At 35.5% G+C, this 22,651-nt stretch overlaps 2 protein-coding genes across 3 annotated transcripts in view; one reads left to right on the top strand and one right to left on the bottom strand.

The window, feature by feature from the left end:
* Nucleotides 1–253: 253 nt before the first annotated feature.
* LOC124540945 (actin-like protein 6A) lies at nucleotides 254–4,978 on the top strand. The gene is made up of 7 exons (XM_047118718.1): nucleotides 254–261; nucleotides 1,187–1,201; nucleotides 1,322–1,439; nucleotides 1,822–1,953; nucleotides 2,689–2,839; nucleotides 3,911–4,111; nucleotides 4,687–4,978. The coding sequence occupies exons 1-7, from the start codon at nucleotides 254–256 to the stop codon at nucleotides 4,788–4,790; spliced, it is 729 nt and encodes a 242-aa protein (XP_046974674.1). The 3' UTR covers nucleotides 4,791–4,978.
* A 3,070-nt stretch (nucleotides 4,979–8,048) lies between these two features.
* The window catches only part of LOC124541025 (LIM and SH3 domain protein Lasp), a 39,350-nt gene continuing 24,747 nt past the window's right edge, over nucleotides 8,049–22,651 (bottom strand). The window contains exons 2-8 of one of the 2 annotated variants that reach the window (XM_047118801.1): nucleotides 20,935–21,029; nucleotides 13,909–14,041; nucleotides 12,825–12,960; nucleotides 11,319–11,663; nucleotides 9,567–9,697; nucleotides 8,762–8,809; nucleotides 8,049–8,307 (exon numbers count right to left, since the gene is read on the bottom strand). In XM_047118801.1, the coding sequence (XP_046974757.1) occupies nucleotides 8,164–8,307; nucleotides 8,762–8,809; nucleotides 9,567–9,697; nucleotides 11,319–11,663; nucleotides 12,825–12,960; nucleotides 13,909–14,041; nucleotides 20,935–21,029 (1,032 nt within the window). In that variant the 3' untranslated portion in view covers nucleotides 8,049–8,163. The remainder of the gene's footprint in view (nucleotides 8,308–8,761; nucleotides 8,810–9,566; nucleotides 9,698–11,318; nucleotides 11,664–12,824; nucleotides 12,961–13,908; nucleotides 14,042–20,934; nucleotides 21,030–22,651) is intronic. The other variant, XM_047118802.1, reaches the window with a different exon arrangement.

Below are 22,651 nucleotides of genomic sequence, written 5' to 3' on the forward strand. Positions count from 1 at the left end.
ATATGTCATAGTCGATAGTATTAAAAGCATTCGAAAAGTCAAGAAGAGCTAGTATAGTTACGCATTTGTTGTCAATTCCGTTACGTATATCGTCACACACTTTGGTGAGAGCTGTAACTGTACTATGGCCTTTTCTAAACCCAGATTGGAAAGGGCAGAGGATTTTATTTATAGAGAGGAATTGGCTTAGTTGAGAATGGACTACACGTTCTAGCACCTTCGAGAGAAAAGGAAGCACAGATATAGGTCTAAAATGAGAAGGTAACAAGGGATTGGAAACTTTAGGAATAGGAATCACTAGAGCTTTGCGCCAAATAGAAGGGAAAGTACCAGTTGACAGGGAGTAATTAAATATATGACATAAAATAGGTAAAATATTGTTGAGGGTCAGGAGAATAAGTTTTCGACTTATTTCATCTCAGCCAGTTGAGTCTGATTTAGTACTAAGGATGTGCTTCCTTAACTCGCTAATGGTGACAGAGCTGAATTCGAAAGGAGGGTTATCAGGGATAGGCAGTGTATTAAGAAAGTTGATTGTATTAAGTTTGTCACACATATTTATAGAAGAAGAAGAAAGAAAGTGTCTGTTAAGATCATCAAGTTCGATATTAAAAGAAATGGTTTCCCGCTGACGACAGATTCCCAGCGATTTCAAAAACCGCCAAACCTTGGATGTACCGCTACTATCAATAGCATTTGCAATAAACTTACGCTGAGCATCACGACAGAGTTTATTGCAACGATTTCGTAGATGTTTATATTTCTCCAAGTTGTCAGTAGTTGGATTTCTTTTATATTTAGCCTTCGCAGCATTACCGATTAGCCGAATTCTATAGGATAAATAAACTAAGTCGTAGTAGGAAAAGGCCTCTGCGGGAAACTGACCATGGACGTCAACATGACTGTGAGAGGAAACAACCATTAAGTCCAATAGTGAGGGAGAACAATTCAGAAAAAAATGAGTCGCATTCGTTGGAAGTACATTAAGGTTACAGCTATTGATTATATTCTTAAGTCGTCGGGCACGTTGGTCGTCTTTAATCAAGCAGGTGTTAAAATCACCCATAATTATCGTGTGATCGACAGAAGTTCTAAATTGATCTAATAACATTTCAAAATGATTAAAATAATTAATATTGAGTGACGGACTATAAAATACGCCCAGTAGTAGTTTGAGATGATTGAGATCTGTTATTGATGGGTATGTAAGGAATAAAAGTAATATTGATTACCACAACTTAAATCTAGTCTTGAAAATGGTCATGATTTTGGCAAATTGACTGTTTTTAGTTATTCACAAAATAATATATCTATTTTTCAGATATGCTCTAGTTAGTGCAGCAGTAAGGTCTTCAGTCGGTGGTGACCACCTCGTGGCTCAAGCAAAACACATGCTCAACAATATGCACATACAGATGTTACCTATTTACAGCATACAGGTATGTTTCATTGGAGAGATTGTGGAACTATATATACTGTACGTTTGTGTATTCAACAAAAATATATTACCATCAATACAATTATTATATCTGATCCATAAATATTTAATATATATAAAATTAATTATATCAGCCCTCAGTATGGTTTCAAATAGTACATTCAGGGTCTTCTATTTGCGGAAACCACATACTTTTAAATAGATTATGTAAAAAGTATGACCAACCATCAATTTTGGAGGTTTTGGAAATGTCGATTTTATTGCAACCTGATGCAAGCTAATCAAGTGATATATGTTCAATTGATTTGGCATATAACACACAGACAGGACAATGTTTCCTGGGTGTAGCGAGTTACAATATAATGTACTGAATTTAATTCCAGAGTAAAGAGGTGATCCGGGAGAGGGAAAGAGCTCGGTACACACTGAAGACCTTACCAGCTGGCCTCACGCACACATGGCAACAGTACATGCTGAAACGGCAGTATGAAGACTTTGTACACTGCGTCGCACATGTAATATCATCTACTTTTATATATATGTGTTAAGGCATATATACATCTCCATCAGGATAATCCATCTGTTTTTTAATTTACAAGAAAATACAATTTAATAATATATAAATTAAGAACTAGATGAAAGTTGCTTCGTTTAGTGTTTTAAGTGTATGAGCCATACTGACGGACATGTACTGTTTGTTACTTTTATTATATTTGCTGGCTCTTGCATTTGGTATCAATATGATGCTTGACAACACCGATGCTTTCAAATATTGCTTCCTCGCAAATTAAAAGATGTCATTAGTAACCCAAAATGTAATTCTGCCTACACAACAGACAGACAAACAGAGTGGACTTTCATTATATTTTTATTAATAAATAGACTTTTATGTTTGTATTTTATTGATATTCATAACACATTTTTTTAGGGTAATAATTTGCATTATTATGATATTTAATTTGTTGATTAAGTCTGTATAATCTTATCGATACCCAATAGTGATATGAACATTTGTGTATAGCAAATAACAATGGTTATATATATTTGACGACCTCCATGGTCGAGTGGTGTGTGCACCGGTTTTCATGGGTACGCCACCCTGAGGTCCCGGGTTTGATTCCCGGCCGAGTCATTGTAGATTACCATTAGTTTTCTATGTTGTCTTGGGTCTGGGTGTATGTGGTACCGTCGTTACATCAGAGTAATGTATGTGATGTAGTCTCATATTTATTTTATATATTTATATACAGGTCTCAGAGACGGCGTACGACGATCGGTCGGCGGCGTCAGTCCCCGGCCTGCACTACGAGTTCCCCGGCGGATACCACCAGGACTTCGGTCCCGAACGCTTCAAGCTGTCCGAGTGCCTGTTCGAGCAGAGCCTCGGGGCTCCGCATTTAGGTCTGTCCATGGACAACTTATAAAACATTAGTTAATTTCTAATAATGATATCAAGATAAAAATTATCAAATCTTAGAAGAGAGAATTGCACAGGATACATCCTGTACACAAGTGAGTATACAGAGGCGCCCTCTATATTCTCCATATATAATAATCCGTTACAGCTGTTATCACCGCTGGGCAAAAAGGTTTTAGCTGAGACAGAAAATAATAATATTAGTATATCTTGAATAGGTACAGTACGACACAACTTAGATGTCGCATCGGCAAAATTCGTAAAACCGATCACATCCGAATTGAGTACGCCATCCCAAAGTATCAAAATTTATTTCTGATGCGAATATGATCTTTACACAAACGTAATAACTTGTAATATCACATGACCTAATAATATTCGTCAATTTGACGCGTCGATTTACACGCTTTCTCTGACGCGTGAATCTATAGCGACGAATAGCGTCGATTGGCGCGATAGGGAGCTACTTCTATTGGTCGTGTAAATCGGCAGTAATCGGTTTTATTTTCATTTCGTTGCATTTTCCGATGCTACATCTAATTTGTGTCGTACTATAAAGCTGAAACCGCACTTTAGAGGCGCGGAGCGGAGAGGCGCGGCGCGGCCTCGCCTAACCGCACTAGACTGCAGCGGAGCGGCGCGTTGCGGCCTTTTCACTAGTTAGTGCGTAGCTAGACGACATTAAAGATGGACGAAATTTTGTGAAAGTGATCGCGGTGTCTTTACTATGTGAAGAGGCAGAAAAATTAGAGAAAAGGAAATGTATGAAATCTACATGGATACATGACATCCCACGTTCTCGCTACAAAGAGGGAGAATACCACAAACTTTTTCCACGACTCCTGAAAGACACCGTTCGTTTTCATACTAATTTGAGAATGTCAAAAGAAAAATTCATATCGATATCAATTTCTCCTCGGCGCTGCGCGGCAAAATATTCTTTGGTGCCCAAACAAGCCGCGCTGCGTCGCTTCACGCCGCGCCGCTATAGTGCGGTTTCAGCTTAAGTCATTACGTTCCTTGTCCCACGTGTTCGATTGTCCGTGTGCGCGCAGTGTGCGCGGCGGCGGGCGCGTGCGACGCGGACGCGCGCGCGGCGCTGTGGGGCGCCGTGGTGGCGTGCGGCGGCGGCGCGTGCGCCACGGGCTGGCTGGAGCGCCTCGCCAAGGAGCTGGCCGGCCGCGCGCCCTCCGCGCACCGCCTCAAGGTCGCCGCGCCGCCCGCGCCCGCCGAGCGCCGCTTCGCCGCCTGGATCGGTACGTGCGCGCCCTGCCCGGCGCTAGCTTCACTCGACACAGTCGCTAGATGACGATAGGCTATTTGACGATGCGGAAAATTAATTGTGAATTATTGTAATCAGTGTATATTATGAATTTAAAAATGGTTATTTATTCAAAAATCAATAAATAAAAATGCATTTTTTCAAACGTTTGTCACGTGACACGAAACGCTGCTGATTGGCCGGGCTTATGATGACGTCACTTTGTTGTAAACCTTGCTTTTCTACTATATGTACCACAGATTAAAATACAGCAAGTGACGTCATCGACCCCATTGCAGCGCCATATTGTCCGAGTAGCGTTTTCGCGCGTTATTTAAATATGGAATTTTTAATATGATATTTTTCAGCAAATATGTACTACAAATAAAAAAATCTACTTTTACTGGGTTCCTTAACCTCTACTAAATAATATAAAATTGATTTTAAAAAACCAGTCAAATAGCCTATTCTAAGGTGCTTGTAAAAGCCTACTTGAGTGAAGTATATATATTTTTTGATATGTAGTATTATATGGTATGTATATAATGAAAATACTTTTCATATCAACAGGTGGATCGATCCTCGCTTCGATCGGTTCCTTCCAGCAGATGTGGATATCTTCGCAGGAGTACGACGAGGGCGGCAAGGGACAGCTGGAGAGAAAATGTCCCTAGAATCATATTGATTAATAAATATATAAGATAAATAACAAATATGGACTTGCATAGGTCTGTGAATACAACTTCTACTTTTATACAAGTAAATATTTCCGTCAGATCAATTTATTTGTTTTGTATTACGACTTTTAATTGTAAAATACACGTATGAATGATTGTGAGTGATTAATAAATAGTTATAAGTATTTATGCTTTTTAATTACTTGAAATTAACTCTAGCACACTATAGTTTTTTTAATCAAAGAAAAAAAAATACAATATACTATATAATAATAGGTCAGCTATATTGTACTCTACTAACTATTCTTGATTAATATAATAAAATAAATAAAACAAGATTTATATTGCTTAAATTTTATTAAATATTAGGCAAAGGCACTGTAACATCGGATCGGTATATAATACTGTTACCATTCATAAGATCTCGCAACTTGTGGTATTGAAGAGCGAAAATGCAACAATTTCAAAACAGACGAAAAAAGACCGAATGAACAAAACATTAATTTTAAAAATAAATATACAAATTGATAATCTCGCTCTCAATTAAGCCGTACACTTGTGATGTATTTAAAATGCTTACAATTATAACAAATTATATACTGAGACAAACACTGCCTCTACGAATTGGCTTATAAAATGAGATTTAACAATCAATAGGGCAAAGTTATCTTAAGTAAATAAAATAATAAATAGAAAGTGTCTAATCTAACCGTGCAACACTTTTAATTAACAATAAGTTTCATAGTCTGATTTTGACGTACATAACTTATATTAAATATTTAACAGGACTAACATCAAGCGGGATTCCTTTTATGACCTGACATTAGATGCATGTTTTCAAACTATAATAATTCAGCCAATATCAATGCTATTATTAAAATTCATAACAACATAAAACCTTTTTATGAAACAAATGAAAAATATTAATTTAGTCCTGTTAAATTATTCTAGTTAAGATATTATGTACAACATAATCAACACCAAATATGTTATTAAAACAAGCTATAATATAAATGGACAATATATCATTACAAACGTAGAACAATAACAGTTATGTAATGATTTATCATTTGTTTATAAATTAATTATAATTATGAAATAACATGATGTTTAATATGCTGTGCGTTAAAAAATTAAACTTTAATTAATTTTATAGAATTTATAATAAACTTTTTTCAGATGGTTATTGTATACCTTTTACTTTTTACACTAATTATGTAATTAAAAAAGTAAATAGTTTCGAGAAATTAAAGATTAAACAATGTATAGTACGACCCAACTTAGATGTCGCATCGGCAAAATTCGTAAAACCGATAACATGCGAATTGAGTACTCTATCCCAAATTATCAATATTTATTTCTCATGCGAATATGATCTTTGCATAAACGTAATAACTTGTAATATCATATGACCTAATATATTCGTCAATTTGACGCGTGGATTTACATGCGCTTGTTTTCTCTGACGCGTGAATCTATAGCGACGAATAGCGTCGAATGGCGCGATAGGGAGCTGTTTCTATTGGTCGTGTAAATCGGCAGTAATCGGTTTTATTTTCATTCCATTGCATTTTCCGATGCTACATCTAATTTGTGTCATACTATAAATAAATCCAACAAACATCACTGAAGTGAGGCATTGGTCAAAATTAGAGGCTGTTGGACATTTACTTACTTGACATTAAAAAAAAAGCAATTACAAAACCGGATTTGTTCTATGACTGTAACGATATGACAACTTTAATACACGAAAACTTACGTCTTATTTTAATTTTTAAACCATTCACAATCAATTTAAACGTCACAAGATAGAATTTGACGTTTCGATAAAAATTGGCGCCAAAAATCATTAAAACAGATTAAAAAGGATCGAGTATACTGAACTGTAGAAAAAAGAGACGTAAGTTCCTAGTAAGAACGGAATGTGAATAAAAAACGTGTGCCTAAAATATTTATTATGCATTTGATCGCATTTTTAGAAATATTAAAAGATGTAATTATAAAAATTTTATTTCTACAAAAATATATATAAAAATATGGTATAAAACCATAAAGTTTATATCTAAATGTAAAATTATTTACAATGTGTAAAATATATTGCGACCTGCTGTGTGTAACCAGGTACAAAAATTATCGTAAAATATTGTTCGAAAGCTTTATCATACATATTTTTGGGGCTTATGCGAAAATCCCAGAAATATACATTTATTTTATAACTAGAAAAAACATTTTGCTTTACAAATTGTTTAAAATAATTTATTAAGTAGCCAATTAAACATATAATAATCTCTCAAAATGTTGCCATAAAATACTTTTACAATTTTTTTTTTGGAATGATTTAAAAATGCAATTAGTAATATTGGAAATATAACGTTTTCTGTATACTATGAAAAAAAAACTAATGAATTTACAAAAAAAAGCAGTTTTGGAACGTACCATGGAATTAATTTTAAAACGGAATCAACTTGCGCCTTTATCAATAGTTCAAGAAAAATTAGGCGCGAAAAACGATTTATTTTTCAATGTATATTATTTATAAAGCTTGTATAAGTTACAAATGTGTTATATATGTGTATAATAAGTATGATTATGTGGCGAATGTCGAATACGACAGTGGCATATATAAATAAATATCATATATTTCGTAATATACTATTCTATAGCGGTTTATTGTCTATCAATGGTGTTAGTGGCATTAATATATGTTCATTTTATTAGTATTAATGGCGTATGTCAGCGTATCACATGAGTTCATTTCAACGGCAGGACGAGGTAAGATAAACATAATTTCGATTTATATATTACATGGTATTTCGTAATAATCTTGTATTGTCAATACAAATAGTTTACGAATCCATAGAGAATCATAGATTATTGATGTCGACCAATATTATGTTAGTTCACGGTTATATATCGTCGCTATGTGTTTTTTTTATTTTTTTCGATTGTTACACCGTTTCAATCATTATTTTAAAACAGTTACATCATTACTTCTACTGTTTACTAATTTACCTATGCGATATTCATACATCGTAATATCCATACATTATTATAAAGATTAAAGCACAGCAATCGAAAAATATGTGAAAAAAAAACACACAGCGACTTTTATATGAGCAACGACGATTTGTTTGTTAATTTTAAGAATAGACTTATTATCGTGTATCATCTGTCATTGTATATTTAATATGAAATATAGTGACTTGTGTTGTATGGTGTGTGGATGACTCTTGTGGCTGTGTGTGTGTGTGTGTGTGTGTGTGTGGGGGGGGGGGGGGGGTCATTGTATATTTTATATGAAATATAGTGACTTGTGTTGTATGGTGTGTGGATGACTCTTGTGGCTGTGTGTGTGTGGGGGGGGCGTGTCTCAGCGCGGACGGGCGTCGGTGGCGAGCTCGACGTAGTTGGCTGGCAGCATCCCGGTGCGACCGGTGCGGAGCACCTGCCCCGTCATCCATCCCTCGTCGATGGAGGTCACGTTCGATATGTAGTCGCCTTCGCGGAATGATACCTGGAAATTGGAGACATATTACATACATTTTAAAAACCCTTAAAATATTTAGTTGCTTAAAGCAAATCAAGTTAAATGTTTTATTTAATTAAGCTTCACAATGAAGCGTTTTTGCATCGTCGATATGTAATTACTACCACCGTTTCGGAAAGCAGCCTCCAGCTAGAAGAAACGGCAAGAATTTCGCATAGTTGCTCTTTTCAAATAAACTGATTTATTATGCTGTAATTCACAATAAGTGTTCAATCAGCTTTTATTGAAAACAACGATTTTTTGATTAATTGTAATAATTCTCAGAAACTTTTAAAATTTGTTAAATGGTATATTGATATGTGATATATGAAAAATGATGAAGGTTGTATAATATAATACGTTTACTTTAATAATGAGGCATTAATTAAAAAAAATCGTGAAAGAATGAAAGTCTTATAAAATACAGATAATAAAATCTTACTTCATCACTGTCGTTCGCTTCGTAGTCGTACATGGCGATATAAACTCTCTGAAAGAAAAGAACATTGACTATTAATTATTAATTCAAATATACATTCGAATTTTGATTGGTTATTTTTAATCCAACACTGAGCTCTCATTGGTCTAATAGCTTTCAAGTAGAACACTATTGGCAGAGTTAACTCTCGAATGAAAGTAAAACCATTGATGCATGACCTCTCCAGTCACGTCAGTTTCTTTTTAAATTCAAAATTGGTATGCCGTCTGTCCGTTTGGTAAGAGTCGAGATGAGAGGAATTTACAGGCTGTTGTTGTATGCCGTCTGTCGGTATCATCTTATAGTGGTCACCAACACACACATAGGAACTGGAAGACATATCATCATCCCCTTCCTCGACAATGCCCTACTATCAACTAAGATGTTACGTCTCTTGGCTGTTAAACTGTCCTACTCATCCTTCCTCATCCATCGGAACCTTAGTTCTGGTGTTTAAGTATTGTTATTCCATAGGATTATAAGAGTACTATAATTTAGTTTGTTTGAAGGGTGAGTGAGCCAGTGTAACTACAGGCACAAGGGACATAACATCTTAGTTCCCAAGGTTGGTGGCACATTGACGATGTAAGGAATAGTTAATATTTCTTACAGCGTCATTGTCTATGGGCGATGGTGACCATCAGGTGGCCCATATGCTCGTCCGCCAACCTATACCATAACAAAAAAAAAAAATATGTCAAGAGAACTCCATTATGTAACCCAGCATTGATTTTTGCAATCTTGTAAATGGTACATGGTCGGAAGTTACCTGATTGTGATGGTTCGAAGCGCGATGGTTCTGCTGTTCGTTGGCAAGCGGGTCTAGATCGGTTACACGACCGATGTGTCGGCTGCTCTGCTGCTGTTGCTGTTGCTGATGCTGCAGGACTTGATGCGCGCCTGACACACGATGACCAAATAAAATTAACGACCCACGTAGATGAGAAATGCCCCTCCAATGTCTTATAATTTAAGTTTCATTCATGCCATGATAGCAGAAGATCTTCAGATGAGGTATTACTTAAAGGTCTTATACTTTAAGTATCACTCACATAGTCAATAATAGCAGATGTACTTTAGATGACGTTTTATTTAAAGTAATAGCCAATAAATGTTCCATTTTTGAGCTCCTTCTATTTTTGACGTTTCGAGAAGGTAAACACAAATCACAAATAATGTTTAACATTATTTTCGGTATCTTTACAAACAGAACATTCAGTGGTGCTTGCCAGGATTTGGTAATTATCGGATAAAATTAACATCTAAACACTGGTCCTCCAAGCGCCACCGCAAACAATAATTTTATATAATTTTAAGTAAGTACAAGTTATACTATTTGTCAATATCTTAGGAAGGCAAAAAACAAATATGCCATTTGAGATCGGCTTCCAAAGAAGTAGCATTTCAAACATCGCCATTTATTTTATTTCCTTGGTGACTGATGATGTTTGTCATTAAAAACCGTAATTACTGACAGTTTCCTGGTTCTTTTCGGTAGAATTTACAATCGGAACTCGTGGTAGCGTCATATAACTCAATACTGAAAAACTACTTACCTGCTTTTGAAGAGTATAATAATAATTCCATGTTTTGGTTAAAGGCGAAAAATATCTAAACATTGACGCAAATATACAAAAGAGGAAGAATTTGAACGTAGAACTTTAAAATGACACAGAAAACAAAAGAAAGAAAAATTATTTGTAGAAATAAAGTTATGTGTACATACGTATCTATAAAATATGTGTATACGTACAATTATATATATAAAAAAACCAACACCAAACAAATAAGGCATGAAGACATAAAGAACAAACATACAAGTGTATATTTTACATATTGCAACATTTAATAAACTTCCCACGTGACAAAGCGTTCCGTATCCAAAACTACTCGATCACAAAACGCATTCACAGTATTTTAACAAAAACTTCATTATAGGATCGAGCATCGAGTGACAAATTTGTTTCTAAATACGTAATAAAGTGGAAGAAAGAGAAAGCAATCGTGCGTCCAGGAATAGAGAAAAGAGACAGGTGCTGGCAAAGATTTCGTCTCTGTCTAAAGATTTTGAGAGGTTATTGATCTGACTGTTCTCTATATGGGTAATAACGTTATTTTTCCAATGAAGCGTAACGACCAAATCGACTATGTAATCATAACTGTTGTAAATTCGAATTTCAAAATATATTACAGAATTAGAGCATTATATAACTTTGCCGAGTTCAACGTGATAAACCGTTTCGCATTTGTTTTTCGGAAATCATTCGAGTATTTTAAAACTTCTGTTTTTTTTTAATTATTTTCTTTTCAAAATACAAAGACAATGAACAATACAGTATTGGTCTCGTCGTAATTACTAGATCCTCACGGAATATACAGTCCCATACATATTCAAAATTCGAATATGATTCAAATAGGAAAACGTCAATTTGGTCATCGGCATTCTAGAAATCATTTTAAAGAAAAAAAAATCACTAAAATTGTTCTACAACTAAAACTACGGCAATACCTAAATACGTACCTCGCTTCCCCTCGTTGGAACTGTTATAAATCAGAGTAGCGGACGCCCTCTGCGTGTTCGGAGGCTGTCTCGGCCCATCACTCAGAGGATCATAGTCTTGAATCCTACCAATCTTCTGGTTACCGTAATTCTGATACTGATTCGCATTTTGAGGGTAGTTCTCATATTTAGGCTGCGTATAATATTCGTCCTGACGATACTCCGGTTGGTACTGACGATGAGACTGCGCCACCGGTGTTTGGTAGTGATTCTTCGGTGGCAGATTCGGCGGTGGTAAGTTCGGAGGTAGCATTTCGGTTGCGTAATTTTCGATTTGTTGGTGGTAGTTATCGTTGGTGGCTACGTCTAGCGCAAGCAGACAAGTTAATGGATGATGTATTAACACACAATGTCGACCAAGGAATATTTAGTGCGTATATTGATTGCCATAAACATATATCAATTCGACTTTGTCGTTGGTTAAGTGGCTAACTTATAAGGCCGCATTTCCAAGATTCTAAATTCAATCTGGGTCGGGCTTTTGATATCAAGAAGTCCTTGCATTAACACTTCCATGACACGGTAAGCAAGCCTTCTAATCCGACACCAAAATTCTCTACTATTGCTTCGTAAGCTCATAAGGGTCAAGAATTAGATAATAAACTTTGTGTTTGTGCAAACTTTTGCACTATAATAAATCTTGAACCGTTGTCTTTGCAATTGGCGATGTGAGCGAAATCGACGAGGATACAGCTCTAATCATCGTGGTTAAAATATTCTTATCTTAATAACAATAGTTATATTTTTAATGAGACCAATTTATTGAGCATAGTTCTAATCTTTATAATTCTACCTCAAGGACCTTTATGATTTAAACAGCACCCAATGGTAGCATTATATTGAAAATTTGGATATTTTCTGACAATTTCCTATCCCTATCCCAAAAAAATCAGATAACCCAAACATTTTTCATTGCCCTGACCCAGAATTTGAAGTCAGAACATCGGGATCTGTAGTTTCATAAATTAGCCATTAAAACAAAGAGGCTACGACAAACGTCACATGAAATCCAGCTAAATATAATAATTACGGCACTATTGCGTAATATTCCTTGGTCAGACATTAGATGATCAACACAAAACAATGATTCAATATTAGCCATTAGTCATATTCAATGGCGGTGAGTCCCACGACCAAGAACACAATGGAATTGTGCAAAAATGATGAGAGTCTGTGTCACAACAATTAATTAATTAACACACGAGAAAAAAGTTGCCATATATATAAAGTGTCACATCCACATGTTGCATGTTCGAAAAAATTGCACATTTGCGACATAAATGCTAAGAGATTCCTTTAGCTGTGCTAATTGTACATGTGATTTTTAAATTTGGAATGTATTCTTTTGATTGATTTTTGAGTTTTGGCAACATTGGGGTGATATGTGTACTGGCAACCACGAGTGAAATTACAACATATAAAAAAAAAACCATAACCAAGCGACTTGTGTAAGTTTCGGAGACTTACCGACGATTTCTCCGTTCTCGTTTATCTGCCTCTGCTTTTCCATCTGCGCCTTCTTCTCCAAATCGCCGTGGTACGCGACGTTGCTGATTATTTTTGTGTTCGCTTTAATTCTGAGGGTTTCAGGATCATCTGCTACCTGGAAACGAAAGAAATTTGATGGATATGAGAGTGAGCCGGCAAACTATTACATATGGACGACACGACATGACGGTGAAAATAATCTTTGGCATTGTTAGAGGCCCCAACTGTGGGGCTGGGCAAAAGTCTCCTCTTCTCTTAGGCAGAAGATTTGCTTATTTCACAATGCCGATCCAAAGCATGTGGCTTAAATAAGCGTACAAGTATTTGACAGAATATCATCCGTCGATGACTTCGCCACAAAGTAAGTCCTAGTTGCTTGTTGTATGGTATAATAAGTTATGATTTTACCCGCTAAACATTGAATAAAATATCATAGGTCATTAAAGCTCTCGACCAATGATTACGCGTCAATTCGATATCAAATGTTATTTATTTGGCTTTTATCTTGTAATGGTTGGGAAAAACTATTTATGTATATATTCAATCGTTAAAGAAATGTTACCTTTCTTTTTCTCGCTGGAAAAACGCGTTACGCGCTTCCTCCATGTTATGGAAAGTCAGGTGTTATCCTCGGAGCCCTGGACGCCGAATGCGCCGAGGTACGAAAGGTTTAATTACTAAAAAATCAGCGGTACCCTCTCCGTCTTTCAGCAGGCGCTTCGGGATCGCTTCACATGCTACTGTGACGCCCTGACGGTAGGCCCATCTATACGGGCCTCCAACACCTAGGGAGAATCCAGAGGTACTGAGACCCCTCTTTTTTATGTGTGTTGTATTGCTGTTGGCCCTATTGGCCTTTACAGCGTCACCGGTCTTTCGGGCGAGAACTTAAAGAGGACGGCTCGAGATTAAATCTAAATTAAATCTAAAGTTCGTCCTGAGGGTGTCTCCTATGAGATCGCACCTCGGCTCAGAACGAAATCGGTGGGGTTGGAGACCCCTCTGGTCCCTGCGGCGCCTATTAAGGCGGGGGGAGAATGTGCACGTGCAAAGGAATTGTTACCTGTGTGAACTTCCCCTTGCTCCTCTCGAAGTCTGCGTGGTATTTGACGTTGCTCTGTAGCTTCGTGTTCTCGGCTATCCGCTTCAGTTCCGGCGTTTCCGCCATCGTTGTGTGCTTCGCCTTTGGGACGTGTCTGTAAATAAATATATACGAAGATTAGCATAAAGGTAGAAACAAAACGATAAAAATAACTGATAGCAATCTAAATGTTTATAGATTATTTAGTTTATTAAGCTACCCGTCAGCGCTTCGCACGGGTGCAAAAAGGGTCTATTGTATATATTTTTACTTAGTGGAAGGCATTTGTGCAAGCCCTACCACCTATTCTACGGACGGAGATACTCTACGGACAAACATAATGGATTAATACCTTTGACTTCTGATTTCAAGGGTCAAAGGCAAAAATTCAAGGTTGGACGATTACGGAATTCTGGTTAATGCTTCTTACGGCTTTCATGGGCATCGGCAATGGTGTAATATTTGAATATCGCAAGGTCCAATCTTATACCCAATGATTCAACTATGGAAACATAGTTAAGTCACTGTAAATAATCCTATCAGGCGCGTAAAACAATCATAGCATGAGAGAAAACCCAATAACAGTATTGGGGCTTTCCTACCCGAGATCCCAACTTATGACCTAAAATTTTGTGGTTTAATGCTAACCATGGGAAAAACGAGGCATGTTACAGCATATCTTATACATACATATTCATGGTAGTTATTCATAAACATGGACTAGCTAGGTATGAAATACAATAAAATACATATATGCAAATACATCAGCCAGTGGCAGATACGATACTTGTAATACGTAATATTCACTACATATTATAAAATAAAGTCCAAGAAAATATTCGCGAAAAAACTCAAAACCAAACGATTTTCATACGGTTTTTACTACAGAGGGATTCATAGGGAAGGCTTAGTTATTAATTTAAAAAATTATGATTTTTGTGTAAATGACTTGAAATAGAACGACAATTGTTAACTATGTCGGAAAAAAAGCAACCGGGACGAGCTACTAGTACATATTATAAAGCAAAATCTCTCCTAGTTGAGATAGAGTATAATATGTTAGTATCCAACAGTTCCAAAAAGTGTAATTACTCTACATTGACACACTACGTCAAAAAATATTACTTCATGAAGTGGGCATAGTACGACACAACTTAGATGTAGCGTCGGCAAATTCAATATAGCCGATTTCTGCCGATTTATACAACCAATAGAAATAGCTCCTTGTCGCGAAATAGGGAAGATGAGCTATTATTATTTTTGTGTTTATTTTAAAGAATTCCATACAGGATAGACCACAAGTATACTAAAAATCCAAAACATTATTTCAAACAATTTACTTCAAAAAATGCAGTTTCAAAAACGAATCTTTATTTCGTATGACGTCACTCCTGTCTATCACTGGCCCATTGAGGGTACTTGTCCCCACTGGCTTTCATACTTATACGTTTATTCTCGACTTTTAAGATACTTTTTTGTAAAAATTCAAAACAGATTATTCGATACTCCGAAAAAAGCCGTATTGACATATGTTTTGTGCTAATGTGTTCATCTAATTCAACAAAGTTTTCAAATAAATGGTTTTTGAGCGGACCTTCTGACACAAAACTGATAAAAAAGTAGTTTCAAGCTGAAAAGAGGAATCTGGAGTCTGCTTTGACAAACCCAACTTCCATTTTTATTAGAAATACGCAATTAATTTTCGTTTCAATATTCACTACAATATTTTTTTACAACTATAACCTCAAATAAGTAGTCATAACGGGAGCGACGTCACTGAACGCTAATTGGTGTTTTGAAATACGTTCCGTTTCAAGTTACTTTAATTCGTAATTATTGTTAAAAAAAACAACATTATATCAAATATAAACCTTACTGGGGCCCTTCTTTTATAATTTTTCAACATTTTAATACCAAAAATTCCTTAATTATTTAAATTTGTATGTTCCCTATGCGACGCTATTCATCGCTATAAATTCTCGCGTCAGTTCAAACCGAGAAAGCAAGTGCATGTAAATCGACGAGTCAAACTGACAAATATATTAGGTCGCGTAAGAAATAAATTTTGATAATTTGGGATAGCCTACTCAATTCGGATGTGATCAGTTTTACGAACTTTGCCGATGCTACATCTAAGTTGTGTCGTACTATAGTGGGTTAGTCGAGCGCAGTGAATGTAAAACCGTTGTACTGGTACACTGTTCTCGAAGAGATATCGTTTTAATATCGCCAATAAACCTTGTGCGTAATTTAACGCGCTGTAATCCTTTGATGTTTCGAATATACCGCCGCTGAGATAACTTATAATGGCTGATACGATTAGTCGTTAGCGAGTAAACACCGTTGGCTGAGACTTAGTAATATTATTAACGACATTGTAGGCTATGACGCAGATGTAGCAGTAGCATAACAAAGAAACACATTCTAACTGCGTCTATAGTGATCTGAGTTGAAGGGGAAGCGAATGAGAGCATTCTTAAAGAAAGTTCAAATTAAAATAAAGCTGAATACACATTGGTTGATGTAGTATTTTTAATAATTTCTAGTAATGCTGTATAGGAAAAGGAAAATTTAATTTAATGGTAGGTGTCAGATAGCCTTTATGAAAAAATATTAAACCAGTGAACATTATACATTATTATAACATTATACATTATTATATATTATATTAAACATTATTATAACATTGGTTGATGTAGTATTTTTAATAATTTCTAGTAATGCTGTATAGGAAAAGGAAAATTTAATTTAATGGTAGGTGTCAGATAGCCTTTATGAAAAAATATTAAACCAGTGAACATTATACAAAAATATTAAAAAGGGTTTAATATAATTTTGAATTGAATACAAGCATGAGGAAACACTGCAAAGGAGAGCGGTATTCCTTTTGCAGTCTCTCCTATCAAAATCAAATTCAAAATATACTTTATTCAAGTAGATTTTTACAAAAAATTTTGAATCGTCATTTAACAACTATATCTATATTTTGGAATGCAGTACTACCGAGAAGAACCGGCAAGAAACTCAGTATATAGTCAGTTTATAGTCACCCTCAGGATGCATCAATAGACTCACGTCAAAAATACGTATTATTAATAATAGAAAAACGAGAAAGTTATTAATAAAACAAATAGTAAACAAAGTTTCACTACCGGAACAAACATGACCCACATAAAACAAAGACAAAGTCATGACATAATGTGCCATAATCGTACGGAAACAGAACATTAATGACATACGTCTGTATGTACTATGCATAACAATCAATTTTGTTGAAAACGTCAAATGATATTCAACGTTAAACATGTATCAATAAAGTACATTTTCGTTTGAACTTTGATGATAATGATTTGACAATTCGAAATGACCGATTTTATTCGGTAATTTCACTGCTCAAGTATAATTTCTATTGTAACTAATGAACCGTACTTCCTTTGTATAAGATCTATTTTGGAATAGCAAATTTTGTTGCAATCGAATTAAATTTTTGAGACCTTATTATCAAATCATTAAGGTTCAAATTCGTATCGCTCGTTGAAATAGAATCATTCGGAACGCTATGAGGGAGTTGGATTATGAACTCTATATGTGTGTAGATATAGTTGAAAATCGTATAACTTTGAAAGGTTAAGACATTGACAACGGATGTCAGATTGTGTAAGAGTTTTTATTGGTCACCGCTTTCATTTTTATTGCATGTATGTGATTGTTACTAAGCGCAATTATTTGTGCACTTAATATGAGTATAGAATTAATAGTTTATGCACTATGCTAACACGATAGGGTCGAGTAGCATACGTTGACCTTAACCGACAATTTAAACGTGTACCACTGTAATTGTAACTGCAGCTTTACATCTAATGTACTGAAACATTCGACAAACGATTTAATTTGAATAAAGAACAGTTTGATTTTAGGTTAAAGTCAAAGTCAATAAATCTTTTTTGGGGCAAGGTATCCATTTCTATAATAAAATTCCACAGACATTTTTAACTTTGCCGTCTCGTAAATTCAAATCGTTTATAAAAAATACATTGGTGAAAAAGGCGTATTATTCGATACAAGATTTTGTAGATGATAAAAAAGCATGGAATTAATACCTGTTGACTTCCAGGCAGGATATATTAATTTAATAATTGTATTTACTAACATGACTGTATTTTTTTAAATGTTGAAAAAGAGTAACTACTGAGTTTCTTGCCGGTTCTTCTCGGTAGAATCTACTTTCGGAACCGGTGGTAGCTTAACTTAATTGTTAAATGACGATTCAAAAGTGCTTGTAAAAGCCCACTTGAATAAAGTATACTTTGATTTTGATTTTGGTTAGACTACTTTACTCGTAAAGAACCTTACAGTTCACTTCACAATGAACACTACATATAACGTATATACAAAGTTTGTTTTAGTGGTTGAGACTGTGGCAGTACATATCCACACTGATTAAAAAAAAAAAGAAAAAGAAATTAAATAAAAAATGACAACAAAATAATGCCAAATTTTAACTTTATATCATACTAGCGACCCGCCCCGGCATCGCACGGGTGCAATACTGATACTAAATATAGTACAGAATTTGTTTATTTACGACATGACGTTACAAACTTCTAAAATTATCAGTGTTTCTTTACTATATTGTCCATGTATTATATACAAAAACCTTCCCCTCGAATCATTCTATCAATTAAAAAAAAATCACAACAAAATCCGTTGCGTAGTTTTGAAGATTTAAGCATACAAAGGGCCATAGGGACAGAAAAAGCGACTTTGTTTTATACTATGTAGTGATATTTAAGCATTTAATTCTTATGTTAATAAATTTACAAAATGAAAGAAAACATCGTGAGAATACATGCATGTGTCTGATAGGCCAACCATTATTGGCGTGTTGTGACTGCAAACGTACTGCTTTATAGGGAATTCACTTTCTCCGTCTAAATCGTTTCGTATGGACGGAACGTTACGGTATGATCACACTATCGTACATTCCATTAACCATAAGCCTTGGATCATACACTATGACATCATATCATATGTGTGATATAATATAAAATATAAGCCTTACACTAAAATCATACCTTTTTTTAAATATAAAGGTCAAAGAGTCTTCTTTAGAAATATAATGCATCACCAACATTAAATAAATATAAATTGGGCAGCATCACATACATTACTCTGATCCTAAGTAAGTAGCTAAAGCACTTGTGTTAAGTACTGTTGTTGGTGGTAGTGTATGTGATGTATATCCATCCAGAGAGGTAGAAAGCGGGATCGATTTAAAACAAAAGGTGGTCCATATATCTACCTACCTATGCCATAAAGAATAACAAACTTCAGCCCAACATAGAACCGCCAGAAGCTACGCTTGTGTTCTATGTAAAACTTTAAAGTTTCATCAAAACCCAATGATGTTGTAGTAAACAGATATGTTATTAACGCGCAAAAAGTGAAGAATAGAAAACGTCCTAATTGGGACGTTTGCCTTTAGTTGTTTTACGTAGTAATACGTTATAATACATCATAATTACGCAGTAATACGTTTTGCGTAATTAAAACATCTAGTTATCCCTTTTACTTATTGTTTTTATCAAGCTATCCTTTTTACTTTTAACTAAATGTAAAAATAAACTAAAATAAACGGTCCGCGGCGCGGCACACTTTTTTCTGTTGTTTAGTATGGATAAACATATCTGTTTATTAGAATATCATTGTCAAAACCAGTTCAGCGGTTTAGCCGTGAAATAGCAATAGACAGACAGAGATACTATCGCATTTCTAAAAAAATGTATTACTTGAACACAAATATTTGACTCAACTCACAGTTTTAAAGAAAAATTAAAATTACAAAACGAAACGAAACATTGTAATCGATACTAAAATTAACAACGCAAGCTGTGCCCAATCGAGTGTAACTTTAAACGTTTAATAGATTACTTGATCGATTACCTAAATGATATGATTGAGTGCACGCGATAAGTCATGTCCTTTTAATTGACTCGTGTAATGATACAGGCAGGCTGGCTGGCTGGCAATAGCGGAAACTGTTGTATGGCGCGTGCCAACGAGCATGGAAAAAATGCTGAAGTATACATGTCAAATTTAACAGCAAATTTATTTGTTTGGTCGAGATAGTCAAGTTTCAAGGTCAAACTTGAGTGCAAATGAAAGTTTGAAACAATTGCGTGAGAGTGAGAGAGTCTTGATATTTTGACACTTAGGAAACATAATGAAAAAAGCAGTATAGTACTTTTGTTTTTCACGCTGGAAAAACGCGTTACCCCCTTTCCCTACGTGATGGAAGGTGGGGGGGGGGGGTGGTACTCCCCGGTTCCCTGGACGCCGAGTGCGCCCAGGTCCACCGGGTTTACCCACTAAAAAACCAGCGGTACCCTCTCCGTCTTTCGGCGGGCGCCACGGGATCGCTTACGCATGCTACCGTGACGCCCTGACGATCGGCCCGCCTAAGCGAGCCTCCAAAAAGCTAGGGGAGGATTCTCGGGGCAACTACTATAGTACTTATAAATAAATGGTATGTCCTAAATAAAAGTTCAGTTGATAATACTAGACTAGACTTTGTTTTAATACTTATATGCTTTTGACTGCCTGGTTGCGAGTTGGTATTTGGAAATAACAATTTATTAGTTACTAGCGAACAGCCCCGGCTTCGCATGGGTGCAATCCTGATACTAAATATACTGTAGAATTTCTTATAAATGTTAACAGTTTTTCCAGTCATTCTCTACTTATAATATGTATGTATTATACATATAAACATTCCTCTTGAATCAATCTATCTTTAAAAAAACTTCAAAAACCATTTAGTAATTTTAAAGATCGAAGCATACATATGGACAGACAGCGGTAAACGACTTTGTAATGTGTCATTGACAATATAATTATGGACAATATTTCTTGCTATTTCCAATATGTATGGGTTGCTTCTAACAGTGGCTTTTGTCAGTCTACCAAATATAGAAGTTTGTCTTCAAATTCAAGACGAGAAACACTTACGCTTCGCAGTACGGCAGCTTCCCGTAGCCCTTGTACGTCCTCATGTTGAGTGTCATCCCGCATTCTTGGCATTTGAAACAACCTTTGTGCCACACCTGAGAAAAAAATTAAACAAACATTATTTACTTATAATTTTAGTACATTTGGATACACCATAATTTTTTTTTTGTGTAGACAGTACCAGAAGGTACTGTAGGTAAACAAAATAAAAAAGGTTAAGTGAATACTCTTTGATTATCTATGTATGTTAATATTATAAATGCCTGAAAGTAACTCTGGTTTTCTGTCGTTCTTTCAAGACCAAACCGCTGAACCGAATTTGATGAAATTTGGTATGAAGCAAACTTGAACTCCAAGAAAGGATACAGGATTTTTGCCTGACACATGACAACCAACACCCTAAAACGCAAGCAAAACCGCTGGCGACTACTTTTCATTTATAAATGTAGATAGACTTTGGAAGCTGAGAACGCATGGACACACACACAGACACAGACACATACGCACGCACGCACGCACGCACGCACGCACGCACGCACGCACGCACGCACGCACGCACGCACGCACGCACGCACACACACACACACACACACACACACACACACACACACACACACACACACACACACACACACACACACACACACACACACACACACACACACACACACACACACACACACACACACACACACACACACACACACACACACACACACACACACACACACACACACACACACACACACACACACACACACACACACACACACACACACACACACACACACACACACACACACACACACACACACACACACACACACACACACACACACACACACACACACACACACACACACACACACACACACACACACACACACACACACACACACACACACACACACACACACACACACACACACACACACACACACACACACACACACACTAATATTTTGACTAGTGTCAAGCGTAGCTGTCACGCACACCAAGATAATAAAGTTAGTTCGTTTGTTTTATTTATTTTGTATTACAGAATAAGTAATACAATTAGCCAGTTCACGGACGACGGCACACCTTGGGAATGAAACTATCGTCTCCTGGCTATTTCTTTGTTATATCGAATATATTTAAACAATGGGAAATTGATCGAGATTTTCAAAACCGTTAAGTGTTATACTTATATTAGAATAAAAGTATTTCAATTGATTATTTTTTTCATTTATTTTTGTCATATCATAATATATAAAAAAATTAAACCGACTTCAAAATTAGAAACAGCTAGTAAACTATACATAAAAATCTATGAAACTATTGTACCGGTTTTGACGAAACTTACACTGCCGAAGTTGAAATGAACCTAACTTAGATTAAAAATGATCATCTTACAATACGACTTTTCGAAGATTTCGAAAAATTCTTGGACAAACATACACTTATGAAATTATGCACACGTGCTTGAAAGCCTAATTGGATCATTATAATCAAATATAATTAGATTCTAACAATGTTACATAAATAAATGTCGAACTGATAACCTCCTTTTTTAAAAGTCGAATAAAAAGAATAAGTGCCATTAAGCACAAAAGTACTGGCACTTTTTTAGCATCTCAAAATTTATTAACAATCATTTCGAGCAATTAATTAATTATATATATATATATATATATATATATATATATATATATATATATATATATATACAGTTGCA

This window comes from Vanessa cardui, chromosome 27 (genome assembly GCF_905220365.1).
Source record: "Vanessa cardui chromosome 27, ilVanCard2.1, whole genome shotgun sequence".
Classification (NCBI taxonomy): Eukaryota; Metazoa; Arthropoda; class Insecta; order Lepidoptera; family Nymphalidae; genus Vanessa; species Vanessa cardui.